The 23,933-nt window shown below is 54.8% G+C and overlaps 1 protein-coding gene across 1 annotated transcript in view; it reads right to left on the bottom strand.

The window, feature by feature from the left end:
- Positions 1-23,783, bottom strand: part of LRP8 (low density lipoprotein receptor-related protein 8, apolipoprotein e receptor) — an 82,573-nt gene extending 58,790 nt beyond the window's left edge. Inside the window, exons 1-3 of the mRNA XM_008587174.1 lie at positions 23,546-23,783; positions 23,303-23,434; positions 23,123-23,242 (exon numbers count right to left, since the gene is read on the bottom strand). Coding sequence (XP_008585396.1) covers positions 23,123-23,242; positions 23,303-23,434; positions 23,546-23,783 — 490 coding nt within the window. The remainder of the gene's footprint in view (positions 1-23,122; positions 23,243-23,302; positions 23,435-23,545) is intronic.
- Between the last annotated feature and the right edge of the window lie 150 nt (positions 23,784-23,933).

A 23,933-nucleotide genomic window follows, 5' to 3' on the forward strand; every position in this document is an offset into this window, starting at 1 on the left:
TTACCCCCTCCCCCCACCAGTGCACGAATCCTGTTCCCACCGCTGACATATGGCCATTCCGCCCTCTTGAATGCTCTCAGCGACGGGGGGCTCAGTCAGCTGTGCTGGCTGGAGGCTGGACACGTTCCTTCCTTTTGAACAGAAAGGGAAATAAGTTCTCAACAGGAGATCCCCACTTTGTACAAATGGATTTTTCACCCCTCCTTGTTCTTGGCTCTAGTCAGAAAGATTCCCAGGGAAGTGGAAAGGAGCCAAGAGCTGCCACAAGATGACTTTAACCAGCAGACAGGCTGGTGATAGGTTTCGGTGGGAAAAGGGAAGGAGAGGGGCGATTAATTCCAACTTGCAATGCGATAAAAGAAATTAAGGCATAATACCGAAGAGACAGCAGTTCTATTAACCTGTGTGGAATACCAATTACTTCAGGCTTCTCAAAATTGCTAGAAATAAAGAGAAAACCCTAAAAGAGAGTGTGATTGTGGCGCAGGGCTCATCTGGATTAGGTTGTTTGTTTGCCCTGGCACCCTAATGATGGGAATGAGGGAAAATTCCCTGTTTCCTGGGAGACAGCTATGCCAAAGTGGGGGAGGAAAGGCAGGCCCACGCGCAGCCACTGGACCGCTTGGCAAATGCTCAGGGCAGAGGGGGTCCCCAGGCTCACTTTAGGGAGAACTTGGTGCAGGGGCTGCTGGAGGTCCCCTTACCCAGTGCTCACCCTTAGTCCCATATTCTGAGAGAGACCTGGGAGGGTCAAGCTTCTGCTGACTCAAGTCCTAACTGGAAAGTCTCAGGTCCCTGCTGCTAGAAGCCAAAAGAATCAACTAGGAGGGCTACTGTAAGTCATGTACCCTGCCGGGTGCTGGCAAGCCCTGCAGTTAAGTTAGACCTTCAGAAGGTGGCCATGTTTCAAGGTGTTGGTCCTGGGAGAGCTGGGACTCAGGGCTCTGGCCGAGGCCACCCACCCATCTGAGGCCAGCCATAGGGCAAGCAGCATGAGCAGAGTTAATGGCCATGGGCCACAGCTCAGTGCCCCCAGACAGAGCTGTGCAGGAGACAGACATGGCTATGGGAGGCGAGCAGAGGGAAGGAGTGGGGCCGAGTGTCTAGCAAACCCTCACTTCCCACTCGCATCCTGGCCCAAACTTCAGCCACCCCCACCACTTCTCAGAGCCCCTTTTACAGGAGTGCCCATCAACCTGGGAGTCCTGAGCTAGCATGGCTCCCCCAATAAGACAGGACTCACTATAGCTTGGATGGATGGGAAGCCAGTTCTGAAACAGCCTGCCCTATGAACACTGCCTACTGCCCTAAGACAATTCCACTCACCTTGGTCTTTTATTCAAGTGAACATTTCTTCCTAGCACAGAGGCTTGGAAGATTCTAGTCTGCTGCCTGCTGTGGCCCTCCTCCCACCATGGGCTCGCCCTTGGGCGGGCTCACCATTCATGCAGAAATGAGTGGTTGGCTGGGCTCCTTCCATCTTCCCTCCCCTCCCCATGCTACCATCCCTGGGCTCCAGCCAGTGCAGTTGGGTGGAGGAGAGGCCATCCTAGAGGACTCACCAGGAGAAGTTAAGGAACCCAGGGCTCAAATCCTGATTTTTGTCCTTATTAACTGTGTGATCTCAGGCAGGTTACTTCACCTCTCTGAGCCTGTATTTTCCTCATCTAAACATGTAATGGTAAATCCTGACTTGCAGGGTATTGAGTTATCAAGTAACATATATCAGTGCCCAACACGGCCTGGCACCTAGAGAATATTCAGTGACAGAAGTTCCTCCTCACTTTTCTCAGCAACTGTGACAGCACCTCCTCTCCCAGGCTTTGTACATAGTAGGCCCTTAAGATTTTGTTACAATTTTTAAAGAGCATCAGGAGGCCTGGCCTCTGTCGTTCTGGGCCACCTGGTTCTTCTCTGAGTTATTTTCTCCATCTATAAAGTAGAAGGGATGTTCCTTGGAGAGAAAGGTTGAGGTGGGTGGAATCATCACCAGGCAATTAGCTAGGCTTAAGGGTAGGCTGTTTTAGAAGCAGATTCCTCAACTAATCCCACAGTGATTATAACCAAGCGGGGCAAAGCCAAGACTGGCCCCCACCTAGATGCACAGGCAGAGAGTGGCTGTCTCAAGGAGGACCAGCCACCACCTTCCCTGTCCCCACACCAGTCTCTCCTAAGCCCCACAGAGAACAAGCATCCTCTAGGATGGCCTCTCCACCCAAGTGCACGGGCCAGAGCCCAGGGACAGTAGCATGGGGAGGGGAGGGAAGGTGGAAGGAGCCCAGCCACCACTCATTTCTGGATGAATGGTGAGCCTGCCCAAGGTCGAGCCCATGTGAGACCTAGATTGCTGGGAGGCCAGGGTGTCCAATGGGCACATCTTCCTCATCTTTGGGAGCTGGGAGTGAAGCCCCCACCCCCTACCCCGCTCCTTCATTCTATTGGAAAGTCTTCCCTGACTCCAGGTGGGATCTGAGACCTCCTCTGGCCCACAGCCTCATGACCCTGTGTTGCTGTCACCCAACTATCTTTCTCCACCAGACAAGCAGCTCCTTGGAGGCAGGACAAGGTCTGCACAAGCAGGCACCAGGGGGATGCTTAGGGAGTATGTACTGAGTGAACACATGAAGCAATCTTGAGGATGGGTCTTTTCTCTCTAGACAGAATCTACAGCCCAAGATACAAACCATATTTATTCTCCAGCATTCTGTGTAGATAGTAAAAATGATAACTGTTAAAACATTGTTTTAAAATCCTTCATCATGCATAATGACCTGGGGCTTCAGTCCATTCCAAATTCTCTCCTGTTGGGTGGCACCCCGACATCCTTCTCCCCAGGTATATGAACCACCTCTTGTGACCCCCTTCTACTTTTCCAAAGACAGTGGTATGGTACCAAGGAGAACAGAAGCCAAGGACCAAGAGGCCTGAGCTCAGGTCCTGGCTCCACCCTGAGGGCTACTGTGTGGCCTTGAACAAGCCACTAGCCTTCTCTGGGCTACAATGTCACAAACTATTGGATGAGGGGGTGGGTCCTACTGCTCTCTGAGGCCTTTTCATCATCACAAGCCATATGTGGGGGGCTGGTGCTGGAGGACAGTACTAGCAACCAAGCAGATGGTTCTGGCAAAAGGTTCACAGTCTGCAAGGCTGGGTTGGGCACCAGCCTCTGTCCTGGGCCCCACCTCCTGGCCTGCTCCTCAAGAAACCCTAGGACACATGAACTCGGGCCTCAGCCCTGACCGTGATCATAATGTGATGGCCACCTCCTTGCCAGGCCCTTATCAGTCCACCTCACCTTACCTCAAAGTTTACGAAGCCCTTTGCATACACCTCCTCATTTAGTTCTTACAACCACCTTGTGAGGTCCAGAGAGGGACAGAATGGGCCTGGTCACACGGCAAGTCAGTGGGCCATTGGGCCCAGTGTTCCCCAGCTGCTGCCTCCGTAATATGGGAAGAACACAGGATCTGCAGTGGGAATCCTGACCTTGCACCTGAGCAATCCTGAGAAATAGGGGTGGTACCGTCTCAGGAACCTCTGCGGGCCACCATGAACATCCAAGAGCATAAGAGATGCCAAAGGCACAAAGTACTGGTCAGGCAATGGCCCACTGGTGCAGAAAGAGCCTGGGCAGGCCTGGGTTTCCCCATCTGTCAAAAAAGGGACAAGGATGCCTGCCCTGCCCACTCCCCAAAGGCCAGCTGTGCACTTGCCAAACTGACTCCTGTCCCACCTTCTGCACAGCCCATATGGAACCACACCTCAGCCAAGAGGGGTCAGGAGGCCCAGTCCCGCTCTGACCCAAGGCACCAGAAAGCCAGGCCTGGGCACGGACCACACACACAGACGTGGGCTCAGACAGAAGTGCAGACACTCAGGCGCATGCACACAGAGAGGCACACTCAGATGTGCACCACATACTGAACACAGTCAGACACACATGGCATGCTGTGCGCACACTGCAGTACACAGACCACATACCCCCACATGCACGGGTGGCTTCACAGGACACTCACTCACACACTGCAGACAAATATGCATAGATTTTCCTTTCTCTCCCGTGACAGCCAGATGGTGGGATTCTCCCAAAGGGCTACCATTTAATGCTCTAATTAATTAAAAAAAAAAATTCTCAGTACCCAAAGCCTGGGTTTGTTCCAAATGCCCCAGGCATGGCCCAGTCTGAGGCCAAGGAGGGAAGCAAGACCTAGGGGGAGGGGTTCCCACTATACCCAGGAGAGTCTTCGCCCCTCACCTGGTGGGTGGATACCTAGCCTAACAAGGGAGGCTGGGGTCAAGGACCACCTGCCCAGAATGTAGGCCTAATCCTGGTTCCAAGAGTCCCCAGCAACTCAGGACAGGGAAAGATCCCCTTCCCAGCACTCCTGGAAGTGTCATCTGGCCCTGCTTGCACACCTCAGGAGACAGGGAGCTCAGCCCCCGCAGAGGCCACTGGTTCTCCTGTCAGATTGCACTGCGGTGAAAAGGTGTTTACTGACACAGAGGTGGGCAAGAGGTGGAGCTGCACATCCAGATCCAAATGTGCCTTTACTGAACGCTGCTATGTGCAGAGCACACTTCAAGGTGCTGTGGGAGGGAAGTGAAGAGAAGAGGATGCACAGAGTTACCAGACAGTCTGCTGTGAGAGAAGGGATGAGGTGGAGAGCTGAGGCCCGTGCAGAGGGCCTGCAATGCGCTCTGCCCTCTCCCTGGGCTTACATGCCTCCAGGGACGGGGAGCTCACTACGTCTCCAGGCAGTCTGCTCCAAGTGGACCAGAGTCCATCCTCAGCCGGGTCTCCTGGGGAGCCCCAGCCCATTTTCAGGGCCACGAGGGTCCCGAAGACTCAGGCTGGCAGGAGCCCGAACACTGCTCACCTTCCAGGCCTTTTGTCTGCCTTCCCCTGGGTGAGGTCTTTGCTGCTGAGTGTTTGGGAAAATGCAGCAATAAATGTACTGCCTCACTTATGAGTAATTTGCTGTCTGGAGCTCTGCGTAAGCAGAGGGCTGAATTAACACAGCTTAATTAACATTAGTGTTGTGACAGATCTCAACCGGAGTAGGGAAATCCCCCATCCTCGACGCCCAGGACCTTGCCTGCCACTTCCCTGCTCATGTGGGAGGTGAGAGGCCCAGGGAGGGCTCTCAGAGATGCTGACAGACGTGACTGGGGGCTTCCTCTTTCCCAGGATTAGGAGGGATTTGGGATCTGGGGGCTGGAAGCTTGCAGGAGATTAGCACAGAAAGCCAGGAGCCTCTGCAACTCCGATTCCAAAGAATCTTTCAGACTAAGCCTTTGCCTGGCACTGTGGCTAACACACGGGCCTCGGAGTGTGACAGACCAGGGTTTGAATCCTGCTGCTGCCACTCACATGCTGTGTGATCTCGGGTGAGTCTCCTCACATCTCTGTGCCTCACCATCTATGCAAAGGAACAGGACAAATCCTCACAGGGCTGTTAAAGGATTCATGAGGTCATACACAGAGAACAAATGTGAGATCCAAGATCCGAGAGCTTAACTCCCACCCCTAGTAAGCATAAGGGCGCACTGCACTGAGTGATTACTGTGCTCTGTGCTCATCATCTCCAGTCCTCCCAACCAACAGTCCTTTGAGGCAGAAACTACCATAACCCCACTGTGCAGATGAGGAAACCAGGGCACTGAGAGGGGAGATGATTTGCCCAACTCATGTGCTGTGTGACCTTGGGGGAGTGGGTCACACACTTGGGTGGCCCCACCACACAGCAGGCGGGGATGAGGGGATCACACTATACTTACTAGCAAGAGCCCCTTGAAGGATCCCAAGAGCCAAGGTGAGGAGAAAGGCCAGGCCGTGGAATGATCTGTGAATGAAAGAGGAAGGGAGAAGTGTGCCCTTGGGCAGTGGGCATCCATCAGAGGCCCAGGTTGTAGGGGATCACACTATACTTACTAGCAAGAGCCCCTTGAAGGATCCCAAGAGCCAAGGTGAGGGGAAAGGCCAGGCCGTGGAATGATCTGTGAATGAAAGAGGAAGGGAGAAGTGTGCCCTTGGGCAGTGGGCATCCATCAGAGGCCCAGGTTGCTATTTTTCAACCACTAAGACTTTACTAAACTGCCCCCATGTGCCCGGCCTGTGTCAGGCTCTGAGGAAGAGACAAATGCAGTGGGAAGTTCACCCCCTGCTCTCAGGATTGATACTCCTACTCCTCTCGCCTTTCCTCAGGGCACCCAGTCCAGCCCTGGCAGGGGCAGGCACACAGTCATTTATCACTAACGACTGCCCACTATTAATATTAATGGGGAGGACGTGTCTGACCAGAACTGATGTTAAACAGCAGCGGGAAGGAGGCCCAGCTTCCACCCATCTACCTCAACACCTCACAAGAGAAGATGGGAGCCCCCAGCTGTCACTCTGCACACATCTCGGATCACTGAACAGGTCAGTGACCTGTCCTGTCAGTTTAAGGGACTTAGGCTCCACCCAGGAGTACACCCATCTACCTCAACACCTCACAAGAGAAGATGGGAGCCCCCAGCTGTCACTCTGCACACATCTTGGATCACTGAACAGGTCAGTGACCTGTCCTGTCAGTTTAAGGGACTTAGGCTCCACCCAGGAGTACACCCACATCCTGGCTTCCAGGGGACAGGAGGGGCTCTGGGCCCCAAGTCCCCATATCTCACCCAAGGGACTTCCCAGTTGGAGTCTTGGTGCAAAGGATTTGCCTGGGAACAGTGTGGGGAGAAGGGAGGAGACAGAGGCAGATTCTACTTCCAGAAAAGCCCTGAGGACCCCTCCTCAGCCCAGCCCCTCCTGCCAAGCCATGCCACAATCCCCTGCTCCAGGAGGCCTTCCTGGCCCACCCCATCTCACCCCCCGCCTTCCTGACTCAGACATTTACTAGCCATATGACCTCGAGGAAGTCGCTCATTACCTTCTACCTCATTTTTCTCCTCTGTGAAAGGGGGGATTAAAAACCATACCTGCCTTATGGGTCTGATGTAAGGATTGAAGGAGATACTGCCCGGCACAGAGTGAGGGCTGCATATATGACAGCTATGATTACTGACGACCCAGAGAATAGTGCAGTGAGACCCAGCCTGTCAGGAGCCCCTGCAGAGCTGGGCAGGCACGGCGGTGTCTCATCTCCACAGGGCTGTTCTGAGGCAGCAGGATCAGCTGGGGGCTCTGTGTCGCCCCCAAGACAGGCCTGGGACCCACGGGGCCTCTCAGGACAGAACCAGAAAGAACTTTCTCTCTAGAAACCTTAGAAAGAACTTCCTTATAAAGGAGTGAGGTCTCCATCCCCAGAGATGTTCAAGCAAGGGATCCATTCATTCATTCAACAGGCATTCACTGTGCCCCTCCTCTGTGCTGGAATGGGGGGTTGGGAAAGACAGAGTAAGAACCAATTCTGCCCAGAAAAAGCCACACTCTAAGAAGATGAGAAATGCCAGAGATGCCCTAACCCCAGGTCAGGCCTGCCCAGCCCCTGTAAATGTGGCAGAGCCTAGAGGAAATACAAGAGGCCCTTTCCCATAAAAAGGAGCTTGGGAACATCCAGCGCAGCTCAATGAGGGGCTGAGGACCAGCCTGGCAGACATGAAGCCAGGACCACACTCTGCTCTGAGCCCCCAATGCCCTCCATGATCCTGAGGTTCTCCCCGTTCCCAGGTTCTCCCTACCCTGGTCCACCTTGACCACAGATCAGCACCAGCCCCCATAGCCTCTGCCTGCCCCCAACATGCAGTGAAGAGTGGACAGGAGGTGTCCTTGGTAGCAGAGCCCTGCTGGCAGCAGGGTGGGGGGAGAGGGTAGCTGTCTTTGCCTGGCCAAGGGCAAAGGCATGGCCAGTCCCAGGCAGGGGGCAGGCTCACTCTTTGCCCACGAGCATCCATACACCACCCCCCCACCATCAGCTCCTGGGGAGCAGGCTCCAAGGAGGCCCAGCAGCCAGACCGCCAGCTGCTTCCCCTCCCCACACAAACCCTGGCCACAAAGCACCCTCCCCCAGCTCTGCCCGCCTGCGGTGACAGCCTCTTGGCACCAGCTCTCCCCTTCCCTCCATCTGTCAGGAATCGGTGCAGACAGACTGTGAGAACCACAAGAGGAAGTAGCAGTGCAGCTCGGACCCCGCCCCTCCCCCTGCCTCCCCAGTGCTCTCCCCACCCCACCTGGGTCTCTCTCGCCCCTCTTCTGTGTCTCTCCCCTCCCTTCCATCTGTCTCCATCTTTTCCTCCTGATGAAGACATCAACAGAGTGGGCATGAGGCGGGGAAGAGGACCAGCCAGCCAGTGACCCCACTTGTAACCACCACACACCACGGCCACAGCATGGCCACATTTGTCTTCCCTTCTCCCCCCCCATTAAGGCGTCAGATCCTAAGGGACTGTGGCTCAGTGTCCCCATCTGTACAACGGGTGTAGTAATTCCTGCTGGCCCCATCTCCCAATGGCTACCATGAGCCTGGAGGCAACATGTGGAAAGGGCTCTGTCGACTGTACAGCCTTGTACAAGGCAGATGGTCAGTGTCCCCAGCTGCTTCCTATTAACATGGGAATGAAGATCTCAGTGCTACCCTCCTCTTGGGAGTTGTGAGGCTAGAACGGGACATGCACAGACCAAAAAAAGCCCTGAAGAGTATAAACGGCAGCAGGAACACAAGGCATTCCCATCAATGCTATAATCTCACCATATTTATGTGAGGTAGGTATGACAGATAGGGAAACTGAGGCCCAGAGAGGGTAGTCACATAGCTGTGTGAGACACAGAATCTGTAACAGTGGCCAGGGCTCCCAGCCCTTGCTCTTCCAGACCTCCCAAGAGTCTCTATTTCTCCCTCGAATTCTCCCAAAACGTGGGGAAGAACTCAGCTTTCTCTTTAAGTGAGCTGTGCCCAGTGGGTAGCAGTCCACAAGTAATGCAGCAGGCCCACTACAGACCTGGGGAGGCCAGGGTTTCAGGGTGTGGGTAGAGTAACTGGTCAAGTGTCCCAATCTGCCTGGGACTGAAGGGGTTCTTGAGACGTGGACTTTTGGTTTTAAAACCAGGATAGTTCTGAGCAGACCAGGACAAGTTGTTTGTGTGTGTAAGCACTTGGCAACGCCAAAGCACTCGGCACACGTGGGGTGAGCATTTTTACTGAAAAGAGACCAAAAGAGAGCAAAGCCCCTGCTCACCCCCACCCTCATGAAGCTTGGCCCAGGGCTCCAGGGGCCGGGTGGAGAGGAAGCCTATGTGATGGCTAACTTGTGGTGTGGGGCCGGGTAAGGCTCATCCTCCTTGGGGCCACTGCATTTGTGACTCCCCCAGCATGGGGCCTGGCGGGGAGCACATTCTCAGGCTCTGTAAATGTTGGCTGCCTCCTGTAACCATGACTTACCTCCCAGGGCTTTGAGAAGTGGAAGGTGAGGACAGAGGTGCCGTGCCTGGAGGTAAAGGTGACACCTACAGCTGCAGTCTCAGGGTCCTGCGGGGCCATGTCTGACCCTAGCCACAGCACAGATGTGAGCAAGGTAACAGGGAGGGGTCCTGGGACCTCCACCCTCTTCACAGCGGAGGAAGCTGAGGTTCAGAAAAGGTCACACATTGAGTCAGGGGGCCAGCAAACCCTCAGGAGCTAGGACTCAAAGACTCCAGTCCACACCAGCCACTTCCCTGTGATTCACAGAAACACCATGCCCAGACACTGGCAGCAAGAGGAGCTGGAGACACACAGGCCAGGAGGGCACTGGGCACATGCAAAGCTCAGGGACACCCTGCAGCCCCTCCCTCCACTCTCCAGGGCAGGCCCTGACCAGGTCCCCCTGTCAATGCCCTCTTGAGGCTCGTAGTCTGCATTGTGAACCACAGACTCTTAATCAGGCCATCACAGTATAGAGTGACAAGGACGGAGATAGAGGAAAACAGGGATGGGGGAGCCCAGAGGAGGTGCTGACCCACCGGGGGGGGCAGGGCTGGCTGGAAATAGTGACAGTGGGATTGGAAAGGAAAGGTAGGGCCTTCCAGGCCAAGGGAACTGCACGTGAAAGAGTGTACAGCTTCTCCTTCATGGTGTGGCCAGAGCATGGAGCATGGGGTTTGGGGGCAGTGGATGGTGAGACTTAAGGTTGAGAGGTGACAGGTGTATGTTAGGCCCGAAAGGGCTCTGAATGTCAGTTCAGAAGACTTGATCCTGTGAGAGGTGGGGCATCACTATAGATGAGTGAGGGAGGGACATAGCTCTGCATCTTCAAGAGCACTCGGCTGCAGAGTGGAGAACGAAATGGAGGGAGAGAACAGAGACTAGGTAAGTGCCACTGCGGTGGTCTGGGAAGGCCGTGGCAGTGGGGTGGGGATAGGGCCAGACTGGCAGGTAGGCAGGGGGAGGAAGAATTTGGGGACCATTCGAGGTGAGGGCTCAGTGAAAGAAAGAGATGGGTTGTGATGACTAAGGTTCCTGACCAAGCCCCAGACAATGCTTGTGCTATAGACTGGCCGGAGTAGGCAGAAAAGGTCCAGCTGCAGCCCCCAATGCCTGTATGCTATGCCACAGGTCACTGCAGGATCTGGGCACTGCTGTCCTGCTACCAAGGGAACCAGGCTGTCTGTAAAGATGTCACCTTTACCTCCAGGCATGGCACCTCTGTCCTCTCCTTCCAATTCTCAAAGCCCTGAGAGGTAAGTCATGGTTACAGGAGGCAGCCAACATTTACAGAGCCTGAGAATGTGCTCCCCGCCAGGCCCCAAGCTGGGGGAGTCACAAAAGCAGTGGCCCCAAGGAGGATGAGCCTTACCTGGGCCCACACTGCAAGTCAGCCATCATAGATGGGAAGGGACACTGGGCAGGCTTGGGGTGAAGATGGGGGGCAGTCTCTGTAAGCAGAGGCCCCCAAAACAGAGCTAGATCAGATAAGGGCAGGAGTGCTGTAGGAAACAGATTTGGGATTGACAGAACAGACTTCTAACAGGAAGAGCTGTCAGGGACAGAAGGAGATGCCTGGTCAGTTACTGAGCTCCCTGTCCCTGGAGGTGTTGGACACCCCCACTCCCACCCCACCTGGGCTGCTGAGGGAATTCCTGCATTGGAATATGGGTAGGGAGGCTGCTTTGGCCAAATGAGGATGCTGCCCCAGCCCCAAGAGCCACAGCTCATTCCTTCACTCAACACACGTTCAGTGCGCCTGCTCTGTGCCAGGCTGGGTAGAGTGGGCACCAGGGGTAGTAGAGCAGGACCACAGTAGCCTCCTCCCTCAACCTTCCGCACCCCCATCTTGGGGGTCAGGCCACAGCAGAGAGCAGAGGTTGTAGGCAAGTAGCCCCTTCGGCCCTGGCTGCCCATGCTCCATGTCACAGGTTTGTGTCCTGCCCTCTAAAGAATCAAGTGCCCTTACTCCTGGGCATATTTAGGGCACAGGGCCAAGGGCCAGGCAGGGCCAGACACAATGCACCCTCCTCTTGCACCCCACCCTTTCTGGAGGTCCCTGAGGCTCTGGACTCATTTCCTAATGAGGTTACTGGAAGGACTTTCCCTAATTAAACTGGGCCAGTAAGTTATGGCCTGGGGCCACAGGGGAGAAAGGGGGACAAAGGAGCCTTTCTGGGGGCTCTCTGGCTCCTCCCATACCCCCCAGCAGGGCAATATCCCAGCATGGGAGGGAATTCCTAAAGGAGAGATGAGATGGAGGTTCAGAGAAGGAGGTAAATAAGCGTAGACAACCTTGAATTGAGCACTGATCACGTGCTGGGTGCTGCTCTTAGTGTTTTTCATAAATTAATTCATGATCAATCCTGCAAACACCCTGAAGGGTAGATATTGATGGCTTCATTTTACAGATGAGGCAGGTGCTGGTAAAGTAACTTGCCCAGGGTCCCACAGCTAGAAGTGGTGAGGTGTGGACTTGACCCCAGGCAGCCTGCTAGAGGCCCTGCAGTACTTATTTCACGGTGGAGCCTCTCACCGTGAGGTAGGGGGCCAGCGATTTTCACCTCTACAGCTCCCAATGGGCTGCGCACCAACCAGAGGTTTGGAGCCGGGCCTGGAAAAGGAACGAGGCTGAATTTCAAAAGCTGCCCAAATTGATTCAAACCACTGACCCAATCCTAACTCTCCAAATACAGGTGAGGAGACCGAGCCCCAGGGTGGGGCAGGGACTTACCAGGACACACAGTAAGTCGGTGACAAGGTGATGCTACCTGGTTCCTGGGGCTGGGACTGAGAGCTTGGGGGGCAAATAGCAACGTAGTTCAGTTAACCAACAGTGACAAAGCCTCCATCCCCAAAGGAGAGACCTCACTAGAGAGATGGAGGGTAAGGCATCTGGGGAGAGGAGGTGGCAAAGAGCGCAGGGGCTCAAACCGCACAGGCTGGTGGACGGCTCTGCCCTGGTTTGGCCCAGTTCAGTGGTGTAGGAAGAACCAACTGGATCCCTGAGACTTGCACACTGAAGGCTGATAAGGTTTCTGATACCTTAAATAGACCAGGAATTATTTATTACCCACGTTGTACAGAGTGGGAGTCTGGGGTTCAGGTTCAAGGGCCTTGCCTGGGCATCCCAAGCAGGAAGTAGAAGGAAGGGCTGCAGTTGGAACCTAGGTCTGGCTGACACTGGCCCCTGTACCACTTGGCCCCTACCCTGAAGCAGGCAGTAGTGACAGGCAGAGGACAAAAGAGCGTCACATAAGCAGCCAATATAAAGTCTGCTCTGGCTGGCTCATAGGTATTAAAAATCAGCTTAGTCAGAGCTCAGCAAAAAAATAAACAGTGGAAGAACTCCCAAGCAGACGTAGGCTCTGCTAATAAACGGTTGGTTCCAGCTTTATATTTAAGGTTTATGCCACATCACCTCGTGAGGGGTTGGGGCAGGACGCCTAGGGGCCCTGTGGGGTTGGATGTCACAGCCCCATCCCCTGCCTCCAGCCCTGGGCCTCCTGGACTTCAGGGAACAGGGGGCAGCTCCCGGGAACCCCCACACTGGGGCCAGTCCATGGCAGGCTGCAGCTACTGTGAAAGCCCTAGCTCTCAGGGGAAAACAGAGGAATCCTAGAGAACTAGGGCTGACAGGGGCCTGGAAATGCCCCATTCCCCATGAGCGGAGACCCCAAGAGGGGGCAAAGATCTGCCAAATGGCCATTCGGCAAGGTAGGAGCAGAGGTGGGCCTGATGCTCAGGCCCTGGCTGTTGATAACAACCTCAGCCCTCTGGGTGGGTGCCAAATAGCATGCTGCAAGCCATGGCCTGGGGAGGAGAGGCTGCCATGGCAAGGGTGCTGGCTGGGAGCAGAGATTGCTGGTGCCTATCCAGCTACAAATAATTCCCCACCACAACAGCCTAATGGGGGCTCTGGCTTGGTTTGGGACACCTTGGCAGGTGTGGGAGGAAGAGGTGGACGTGGGAGGAAGAGCATCACTTTGACCCCATAACTTCCATGTTCCAGAACAGTCCAGTCAGCTCCCTCCTGGTACATACCCCGTCCTCTCCAGCACACACCCCAAGCACACACATGCCCATGGCTGAGAATGGGCTCTGAGGGCAATGGGGCAGCAGATGGCAGCTCAGGGTCCAGGAAGTAAGGGAGGGAAGAAGGGGAGGAGTGCTGGCTCGAATGTCCGTGGATTCAGGCCACCAGGAAGGCCCACCCTTGGCCTCCAGCTATTCAGTCAGGCAGCTTACCCTGGACCTGATGGGCCTTCCTGCCTCTCATCGGCTGCCAAGTCTCTGGTGGTTACCCGAACCCATTGGTGAACCAAGGTCCCTTGTGGATAACTAACCATGCCAGGCCCAGCTGGTTCACCAACTCCCCTGGGCCACCCAGGAGGCGGCCACCCTGAGGCCCCCTATGCAGGTGGGAGTGGGATGAGCTGATTCCTACAGTCCCTCCCAACCCGAGAAGCTGCTGTTCTCCCAGGCAGCCAAGGCCTCCCAATTGGCCAGTTGACCTAAATCTCTCCTGCTGCTATTTCAGCAGCTGCCCTCTTATTGTGTCCTTGGTGGAGGAGGAGAGCTGCTAATGGTTCCTTCTGCTCGGCCATTCCCTGTGCGGGAATCGCAGGCTCAGAAATGGGAAGAAGAATGCTCATTTTTAGGGCCAGGCTCTGGGCAAAACGCTCTACATTAGCTTGCACACCTCCATATGTGGGCTCATTATTCTGGTTTTAGAATGGTTCTTGGGGCTAATGGGCATGACTCCATTTTTCCTCATCACTGCACTATATCCAACCCAATCATGAGCCCAGGAAGAAGGCAGAGGGAAAGTGGCCCAAGCGACCTGGGCCTCAGGGCTGAGTTTTGGAAGTATACCCTAAAAACTCCAGCTGCCCTCTATCTGCTCAGAACATAGCCCACCAAGCCAGCTACACTCCCCCCAACCTTCGCAAGGCAGTAAGGAACTCCAAGGCCACAGGTCCCCACCCCCAGGCCAGGACTGGCCAGCTCCAGCCCTAAGCCCAGCTCCAGGCAAAAGAAGTCTGCTTCAAGTGGCTGGTGGCAGTGCACGTGAAGCCAAGACCAATGAATGAAGGGGGAATGACGTTCAGAGAGGGGGAGCTACTCCCCCAGGGTCACACAGCAAATTAGGAGCAGAGACAGAACAATTATTATAATGCTATGGAGGAGATGGATTCTACCAATATCTTGAGAAGAACGAAGAAAGTTTTGTTCTCCTATTTTTATCGGTGGGGGTGAGAAGTCCTTGGTACCAGAACACAGTTGTCCTTTCTCCTTGCTTTTCTCTGTGTGGCTTGGATATGGCTACTTTGTTCCATGGGACCAGTACAAGGTAAGCCTGTGCTGAGGGAAGAGGCAGGTCCTTCAGGCTGCCCACCTCGCTGGAAAGGGGAACCATGTGGGCATGTAGGGGTGTTGCTATGAGATGGGAAAAAGCTTCCTCTCTACAGAGCAAGGTGGCAGTGATGAAAATGTACACACTTAGCAATTCCTTTCCTAAGAATTTATCTTAAGGAAAGAATCAGACAAATGTGCAAAGATGTAGTACAAGCATGCTCCTCCCAGCATTGTGAATAAAAAAAAAAAGAAGCAACTAAACACGTATCTACCAATAGGACATGTCATGAAATTATGGAAGATTCACACAATGGAATACTATGTAGCCTTTTAAAACAATGATATGAATCTACTGTTACTGACACGGAAAGCCAAGTATGATATGGGGAGAAAACAACTGGCATAACATGACCTCATTTTTGTTTTTAAAAAAATACATAAGTTCATGCACACTTAATACATAAGCTCACATGCACAAAGAAACCTCTGGAAGGATATGCTGCTTACGTAATGTACTACCAAGGGTGAATGCTGCCTTCCTCTTTTTGCTTTTCCTTATTGTCTGTGCTTTTTATTAAGTATGAAATTACTTTCATATAATCAGAAAAAGTTACTTCCATTGGAAAAACAAAAATCAACTGAAGTGAGTTTTAGCTCAAGCACTACCAATAACTGGGCAAGTCCCGTGCCCCCTCCCCCACCAAGCCTCAATTTCCTTGTCAAGAAAATGGGAGTAATATTAATTCCTGCACTGCCTGCCTCCCAGCGCTACCAATAACTGGGCAAGTCCTGTGCCTCCCAAGCCTCAATCTCCCCATCAGGAAAATAGGGTAATAATTCCTGCACCGCCTGCCTCTTAGGCGTGTTTCTGTTTGGCACAACTGGAAAAGGCCATACTGTGGTTTTGATAGGCTGGGGGGGCTGGAACCGAAGTAGTCTCCAGAGCAGCTGTGATACAGTCCCTTGTAGCACCTCAAGGCTAGTGACCAGGGAAGGACAGTGGCCACATGCCCACTCCCATGGACTACCAGCCTGGCTGTCCCCAAACAGAGGCTTTGGGCTATCTGTCCTGCCATGTACCACATGCTATGGGGCAGGTGTGTAGAGGCAGTGAGGGGTCATGGGAACTCTGTGGATCTCCCTCCCAACCCCAGGGCTCGCTGGGTGCCTCTGCCAGTCACCCCAACATATTCCAAGAGGCCTGATAGGACAGCAGGCTCCGTACCCCTACAGCTAACAGGCCTGGCTCTCCCAGCTTTTGGGCACCTGGGCTGGGCCCCACAAGAGACACAGAGGTCAGATGGGACACAGCGGGTGAGGAGCTCACAGTTGGGACTAAGTAGGCTTCTCCTGAAAGCCTCGGCCCCTCCTGAGGGGCTGTAAGGCTATTCCTGGGGTCTGTGACATATGGCAGCTTATGAGCAGAGCCAGGGTGAGTGGGTCTGGTCATTAAAACCACCACCTGGGGGCCCAGCTGATGCTTGACAGCACTCTAGAGGTAGAGGCTGCTCAGGAGGGAGCTGGCACACCCCTGATAGGGGATGGCAGAGAGGGACACCCAGGGTGCCTGGAAAGGAAGTGAAGCCACAGCAGAGCCCTTGTGCTATGTGTACTGTTGTGACTGGGATGTGTGGATGCGTATCTCTTCCTTTCACCTGCATTAGACTCTGCAGCCAGACAGGCGTGGTCCAGTCCTGCCACTGACCAACTGTGAAGCCTGGGGCAAGTGACATCAGCTCTGGTAGCCTAGGCTCTTTCCTCTATGAAAGGCAGTCATGATACTTCAAGGCACTGGCTGAAAGAGGTCTTGCATGAGAAAGCCCCCAACAGTGAGCCTGCTCATTAACTCTTATTAATATTAACGTTAATTATCTTCCCAGCAATCCAGGGGCAAGCAGGCAGGGCCCAGCCAGAGGCAGTGGTGTGCTCACAGTCCCCCACCATTGGAGCCCAAAGCTCTTCTGTGCTGTAAGAGGCCTGTGTCTGCCCCCCAGCCTGAGAACACCTTGTTTCCCAATGCAGCAGGGAACAGAGAGGGTGGGGGTGGCAGATGGGGGTAGCAGCGGTGGGAGGTAGGAGCACATACTGTTCTGATTCCAGTCCTACTCAGGAATTGAGGACATTAGAATGGATCTCTGCTGACACCTGGAGCCAATTTCTGGCCACCGGGGCCTTGGTTTTACCTTTTGAAGCCTGGGACTAGAAAAGCTCCCGGGTTTACAGGGTGGATGTTGAGAAACCTGGGTGCAAGGAGGCAGCTAGGCTCTGTGTGACTATTGACAGTAAATGGGAATGACACTGGGGCTGACACTCCCTGAGGTCACCTACATCAGCCACATATCGGCACGCCCTCGGTTCCCCTTCTGTACAGTTGGAAGAGTAAACACCATCTCACGAGCAATGGCCAAGAGAAGCCTTTGGAAATTGCAGAGGGTCATACCCAGGCAAGTATGGAAAAGGGGAGCCTTATGTTGGGGTGCTCTGGGATCTCCAGAGAAGAGGGTCCTTCTCCAGTCCCACTCCCCAGGCCAGAAACCCATAGCCTACAGAGGCACTGCTGGCACTGAGGCCACTTCCTCCACACTCTCTGACTCCACCAGAATGGAAAGAGCTCAAGAGCAACCGCTGGAGGAAGAGTCTGGGCTCCAGACCAGACAGACCTGGGACAAATCCTGGCTCTACCACTTTAAGAGTCATGACATTGGCCAAGTTTCTTCTCCTCTGAGCCTCAGTTTTATCATCTTTAAAATGGGAATAGTAAGAAAATGGCCCTCACAGGGTTGTGAGTGGCAAAGCTAAAGAATGCAAATCGCCCAACATGGTCCCAGGCTTGGAGTAAGCAGCCGATATCTGTTATTGGTAATTTCCTCAAGGGAACTATTATTCTGGAATCCCTAGTGGCCAGCACAAGGCTGGCAGAGCACACAGTGTGGAGAAAGGTCTGAGACTGAGGGAAGAACAAGGACATGTTGTGGGAGCCCAGGGGCTGGAGGGCTAGAGGGCAGAGGTCAGGAAAGGCATCCTGGCGGGGGTGACATCTCTGCCAGGCCTCCAGAGACTGGGTAATCTGGATGTATGGGTGTTTTTAGGACAGTTGCTACCAGTGCCACTTACAGCTAGGGCCCCAGGGCCTGGTTCCACAGCGCCCAGGATATAGCCCCACACCTTCCCACAGGCCCCAGGACTGGGTTCCTGGGGCAGCATGTGCCTGGGGGTATGACTACTAACCCTGGTGTTAGAACAGCATCCACTTGGTTACATTCCTCCAGGGGGCACCCGCTCCACCGGCCCTGTGAGCTCTCACTCCGCTCACTCTCTCCCTGGGGACGTCTCCCTGGCTGCACCTGCTAACATGTCCCTAAGGAGGGAAAGCTGTCAAGTCAGCTGCCTGCAAACAATTAGGGAGGAGGAAGCCAACCCATCCTGAGGCCAGCTGCATTCCAAACCCCTAGTAGGCCTAAGAAACCCAAGAAGCTCAAAGAAGGGGACCCAGGAAGGCCCAAGGTAGAGACTTCGGCAAACACTCCCAAGGCCTGTTGGGACCAATCTCAAAAGGCATAGACCGGGGCCTAGAAGAAAGGGAAGCTTGGGGCCTGCTGAGCAGAGCCATGGGGGATATAGGCCAGACAGGACAGAAACAGGCCTTCAGGACAAGCACACAGCCCAAGGGAAGCCATCCCCTGCCCCTCCTAGGGCCCCGGGCTAGTTAGGCATAGACCGGGGCCTAGAAGAAAGGGAAGCTTGGGGCCTGCTGAGCAGAGCCATGGGGGATATAGGCCAGACAGGACAGAAACAGGCCTTTAGGACAAGCACACAGCCCAAGGGAAGCCATCCCCTGCCCCTCCTAGGGCCCCGGGCTAGTTACTCATTCACTGAGACCAACCAGTGAGACAAACCAGGCTTGTTTGATTCATTTCTTCTGTTAGACCTTTCCTGGGCAGCTTTCTGCCACTTCCAGGTTCATCTTGTAGCTGGGTGGCCTTGGGGCCACATCCACCATGGTTGGACAACCCACCGGCTGAGCAAACACCAGCGACAGGATTCCCACAAGGCTAAGCAGATGGGGACAAGGGAAGCAGGAGCATTCAGACTGGCCTGCAGAGGCCCTCTGTAATCAGGTACCTACAGACCTCACTGAAACTCCTCCTGCCAAGTACAGTCATATACCCATTGCCAATCATTGAGCATGACTGCTTACCAGTCATGCCATCTCATTTGATCCTCAAGCAGTAGGAAGGTGAGGCTGTAGGAAGGTGTCACAGGCTCACAGGAAGAGGAAGGAAGAGACTGAAGGGGAGTCGGCAACAGGAGCTGGTCACAGAGGGCCAAATGCAGGAGTCTAATAAGCCAACTTTATCCTCTGGGTACTCAGGAGCCCCAAGAGGACTCTGAACGGTGGAGCTGCCTGGTCAGATGAGGAAACTAAGGTTCAGAGAAGAGCAACGCTGTCTGTCCAATGACTTCATCCAAAAAAGGACATAAAGTAGGGCCTGGTGTCAGGGGTGTGAGTCCAGACCACACACTGAAGGCCAGATGCAGGTGACAGCACCAGCCAGGAGCTGTGGCTGAGCTTTAATTATTCACAAGGCTGCATCCCAGCAGGCCTTGGCACTCCTGCTGCCTGGCCTTGCCCGCTAATGAACTCTCAGCCGTGGGAGACCTCGCTGCTGCAGCCCCTCTTCACCAAATCCAGGATGGAGGGGTGACGGGGGCTGGGAGGGTAAGGGAGCCAAATGAAGACTGAACAAGGTAGAGGTATAAGAGCACAAACTGGTTACCTGTCTACCCAGTCTTGCCACAAAGAGAAGCACAGAATTCTTCCCAGAGCTGGGGGAAAGTGAGGGGCAGAGCACCTTTGAAGGCCTGGTGAGGACTTGCCTGAGGCCACCAGCCAGTACTTAAGACGGTACAAGTTTTACAGTCGAGCACTTGCATTCACAGCCCAGCAATTTCACTTAAAAATCATATACCCTTTGGCTGGTAACTTAACCCCTCTGTGCCCTTATAAAATGGGAATAATTCAGGTACTTCACAGGGTTGCCTCATTTTATGAAACAGAGGAACACGAGGTGATGCATGTAAAATCCTAGCACAATGCCTGGTCCAAGCATGTGCTCAGTAAATTTGCTGGTGGTGGTGGTGTTACTCTGGGGAGTAAAGGCCCAGCCAGAGACCAGAATCCACGCCTCTGCCCCTAGATACTAGAGAGCAACAGGAAACTGGGCCAAGAAGCCAAACGGCCTACGTGACACAGGTCCACAGCCAGGAATCCCACCCTACGTCCCCCCACTGGGCTGCCCCTGGGCTTCCTTGGGCCTGGCTCTCTGGCTTCCAGCCCCTTCCTCCACTTTGAAGGTTCTTTGAGCTGGGAACTGAAGCCCTATGAGCTTTTCCCATCCCCATCCTGCCAGCTCTGTGTCTCCAAAGGGCCAACCTCCACCCAGCTGGGTGAGGATCAAGACTTAGAAGACCTTAGCTTGAATTCCAGCTCCAACTGTCAGGAGCTGTGTGACTTAGGAGCAGTCACTTCACCTGAGTATCAGGGTCCTCTATCATATAGGGACCATGCCACCTGTTTTAAAAGCCCTGAACGAAGGGTATTAGTTACCATAACTCAAGGCCCAGCTCAGCTGTCTCCTCCAGGAAGCTTTCCTCGGCCTCCTCAACACAAAAGCTCCCTCTCTCCAGCCTCCATCAGACTCTTGGTATTCAGGGGCTGCATTCTGGCCCCTCTGGGAGCTTGAACTCATTTTGCCTCACATAGACTTTATTTACAAATTCCAGTCCCCCTTTTGCAGGCCCAGAGAAGTACGGAGGCAGGCAGCTCAGGCCCTCTGGCCGGGGGGAGTGCCAAAGGAGGTGGTCAGATGTAAGATGGGGAGGCTGCTCAGGGAGAAGCCAACAGTCTTGACGGGAGAATAGTCAAAAGAAATTCAGCCCGGGCAGGTAGACCAGAAACCCCTCAGATGCGGAAGGAAGGGGTAGGGTAAGCCAATTTTTGAGCACCTGGCCCCAACACAGCTACCTAAAGCTCCACCCTGTTTCTTCAGTTTCCCTTTGTGGCTACTAGAAGTCCATTTCTAAAGACCACAGAGGTGGGACACTCATCCACTCCCTCCTCCTCGCCCTGTGTGAAGACTTTCTACATATGTAACCAGCGATGGAGGGACAGCTACCCCTGCTTGGCGGATGAGAAAAGCTCAGAAAAGTCAAGCCATGTGCAACTGATACTTGGTTCTATCAGCAACCAACCACCCACTCTAAGCCCTTGACATCATTTGCTTCTGTTCAGTAACCCTGTGCCTATGTCTCTACCCCGTCCATCTCAAAACCGAAGCAGGAGCCCAGATCAGCCATCAGAGCTTTCCTGGTACCAGCTGGGGTCACCCAACCATCAGCTTACTTCACTCCTTCACCTTGCCCAAAGCCTCACATGGAGATGAAAAAGGACAGGCCCAATATTTAGAATACAGCTTTCCTGCTCCTAGATCACACTTCTGGGTCCTTCCATACCACACGCCACTGCAGCAAACAGTGCTCCTGAGCTAGGAGATAGGCAGAGATCCTGATCAAATTCTGTCATACTGAGCTGTGTGACCTTGGGCAAATCGCCCAACTTCTCTGAGCCAGAGTCCTTAACTATAAACTAGGATGACAAGAAAAGCTTCTGCTCCTCACAACCACCCTCACAAGACTGTTGTTATAAACATCCAGGGAGAAAAGGTATAATCAACTCAGAAATGGAAAGTTTCTGTTTCCTTGCCTCATCCTCAGCACTCCCACTCTAAGGGGACCACGGGAGAACTCCCAGTGTTGAGACTCACTGTGATATTTTACCCAGGCACAGCCATTTTCATAACCTCAATAGCATTGGGAAACAGTCAGGGTCATGATTAGGCTAAGAACTCTGGAGTCAGATGCTTAAGCTCAAGCTCCTACTTAGCAACTCAGTAGCTGTAAAGCAAATAACAACCTCCCAATGCCTCAGTTTTTTGGTCTGTAAAATAGCACTGTTGTGAAGATTAAAAGAGTTTATAAAAATAAACACTTGCCGCAGTGCTTAGCACACAGTTCGTAGTCAGCACATGTTAGTCATTACTCTCAATATCATTTCTAGAACTGGTCCTCAGAACAGTCCTGTGAGGTTGCCAGGACAGAAATGATTAGCCCAAGTGGTCAGGTGAGGAAACTGAGGAAGGAGAAAATGATGTGCTCAAGTGACAGAGCCAACTCTGGGTTAGGTCTGAGAGTGAACAGTATTTGCTGACTGGCAAATAACAGTCAAAAAACTCAAGGACCCAACAGAGAGGGCGCCTGCCCAAGTGTCCTTCTACCCTTCCTGCGCACTGTGTGTGTGGGTCTGTCCATGTCACCTTCCTCCCTAAGACCTAAGACCCTAACCTGGCTGGTGGGGCTGGCATGTTCTCTAGAGTGTCTGCTAACTGGCTTTTGGTCCCACAGACACTCGAAGCCCCGCGCACCCTGAAAAGAAACTTCAAAATCAGTAGTGCTGGGGATGTGCAAACACCACCGCTCGGCAAAGGCAGCCGGCCACCTGCACACTCCAGGGATTCACGCATGGCCTCAGGCTTCTGGAGCCTGTTCCAGGAAACAAACCCTTCCTCCTGGTACCCTCCTTCCTGGTGTGCCCCGTGACTCATACCCGGGCCGGGCTAGCAGGAGAGCGTGGTCGGATAACCCGGGTAGCTCAAAAACGTCTTCACAGTGACTTGGCAGAAAAGCAGAGGGTGGCGGGGCCGCCGCCCCGCTGGCACCTACCATCCGGAGGATGTGCGCGGGGGTGTGGCCTGGGCGGGGCCGGGGCAGGGCCCCTGCGCCCGGGGCGCCGGGATATTACACACCCGTCCGCTTCACGATTGGACTCTCCGGCCACGGGGGCCTATGGGGTGGTCCTCGTCCAGCCAATCAGGGGCCTCGGGGAACCCATTCATTCACAAAAACCGAGCAGGAAAAGGAGCGCAGTGTGGGCCTGAGCTTCGTGGAACTTCGAAACACGCGCGCGTCCGGAGGCGCCGAGGCGGGAGTACGAAAGGACCGGATCGCTGGAAGCTAGAACCGTGAAGGGACTGCCGCGTCCCCGCCCACAATTCTGGCCCGGCCGCCCGGGCGTAGCGCGCCCTCCTCCCAGGGCACACCGCCCCGGGCTCCGCCCCCAGGCCCACTAGAACACCTCGGCCACCCAGCTGCCGCCCGGTCCCTAAGAGCGACCCGGCCCCGAAGGAGGCGGCGCCTGGGTGGTTTCCCGGCAGTGAGGCCCGCGCAGGGGGCCCCGTGGCTGCAGACACGTGCGCGCAGAGCCTGGCGCCCCCCACTGTTCCCTCCCTCCCCCGGTCCGGGCGCCCTGGCTGGCCACTCACGGCAGTCGTCCTCATCGCTGTTGTCCGAGCAGTCGTCGTCCTCGTCGCATCTCCACACGGAGGGGATGCAGCGCTCGTTCCGGCACCGGAACTGGTCCTCTTCGCACTCCTTCACCGGCCCTGCGGAAGCAGGGGGCGGAAGAGTAAGCTGGGTGAACGGACTCAAGGTCTGCTCCCTACCAAGCAGCCCTGGCCGCCGAGAGGGGCCTGCTGGAGTGCAGGAAAGGGGCGATGCTGGAGACCCCGGGGGCTTCGGGCACCTTCGATCCAGAGGGAGGGCGGCATGGTAGGGGTTCCTCGGAGGGCGGGAGGCTGGCACGGCGAGACCAGACACATACAGTGGGTGTCACAGGACTTGGGTACACCCTCCATTCAGACACACTCTCCCGCACACACGGCCCACAGTCAGAGATCCACACAGACACAGCCGGCAGGGAGCCCCTGTGTACGCGCGACACACGCCCTGGGCGCCGCGGGCACATCCTCTTAGCAAGCAGCTCCTCTCCGCGGCGCACAGCGTCCCCGGAAGCGCATTGTCAGGCGGGTAAGCCGCCGGGTTCCGCTCCATGCCGCGGCGAGAATCACACGGCTCACCCGACACCATGAATGACTGCCTCCCCTCGCAAAGTTCCCGGCCGTCCAGACCCCCCACGGTGCCCATCCCCCCCCCCAAGAGCGGGTGCCCGAAGCGCACTGGCTCCACACGGGGAGCCGCGGGGCGGGGGTCGAGCGCAAATTCAGTGATAGCTGGGTCCCAAGGAGCCAGTCCTTCCCGGGCACCCCCGCCAGCCCCGGGCTCGGGAGCCCCGCC

The sequence above is a fragment of the Galeopterus variegatus genome, unplaced genomic scaffold (genome assembly GCF_000696425.1).
Source record: "Galeopterus variegatus unplaced genomic scaffold, G_variegatus-3.0.2 Scaffold4266, whole genome shotgun sequence".
NCBI classification, from domain to species: Eukaryota; Metazoa; Chordata; class Mammalia; order Dermoptera; family Cynocephalidae; genus Galeopterus; species Galeopterus variegatus.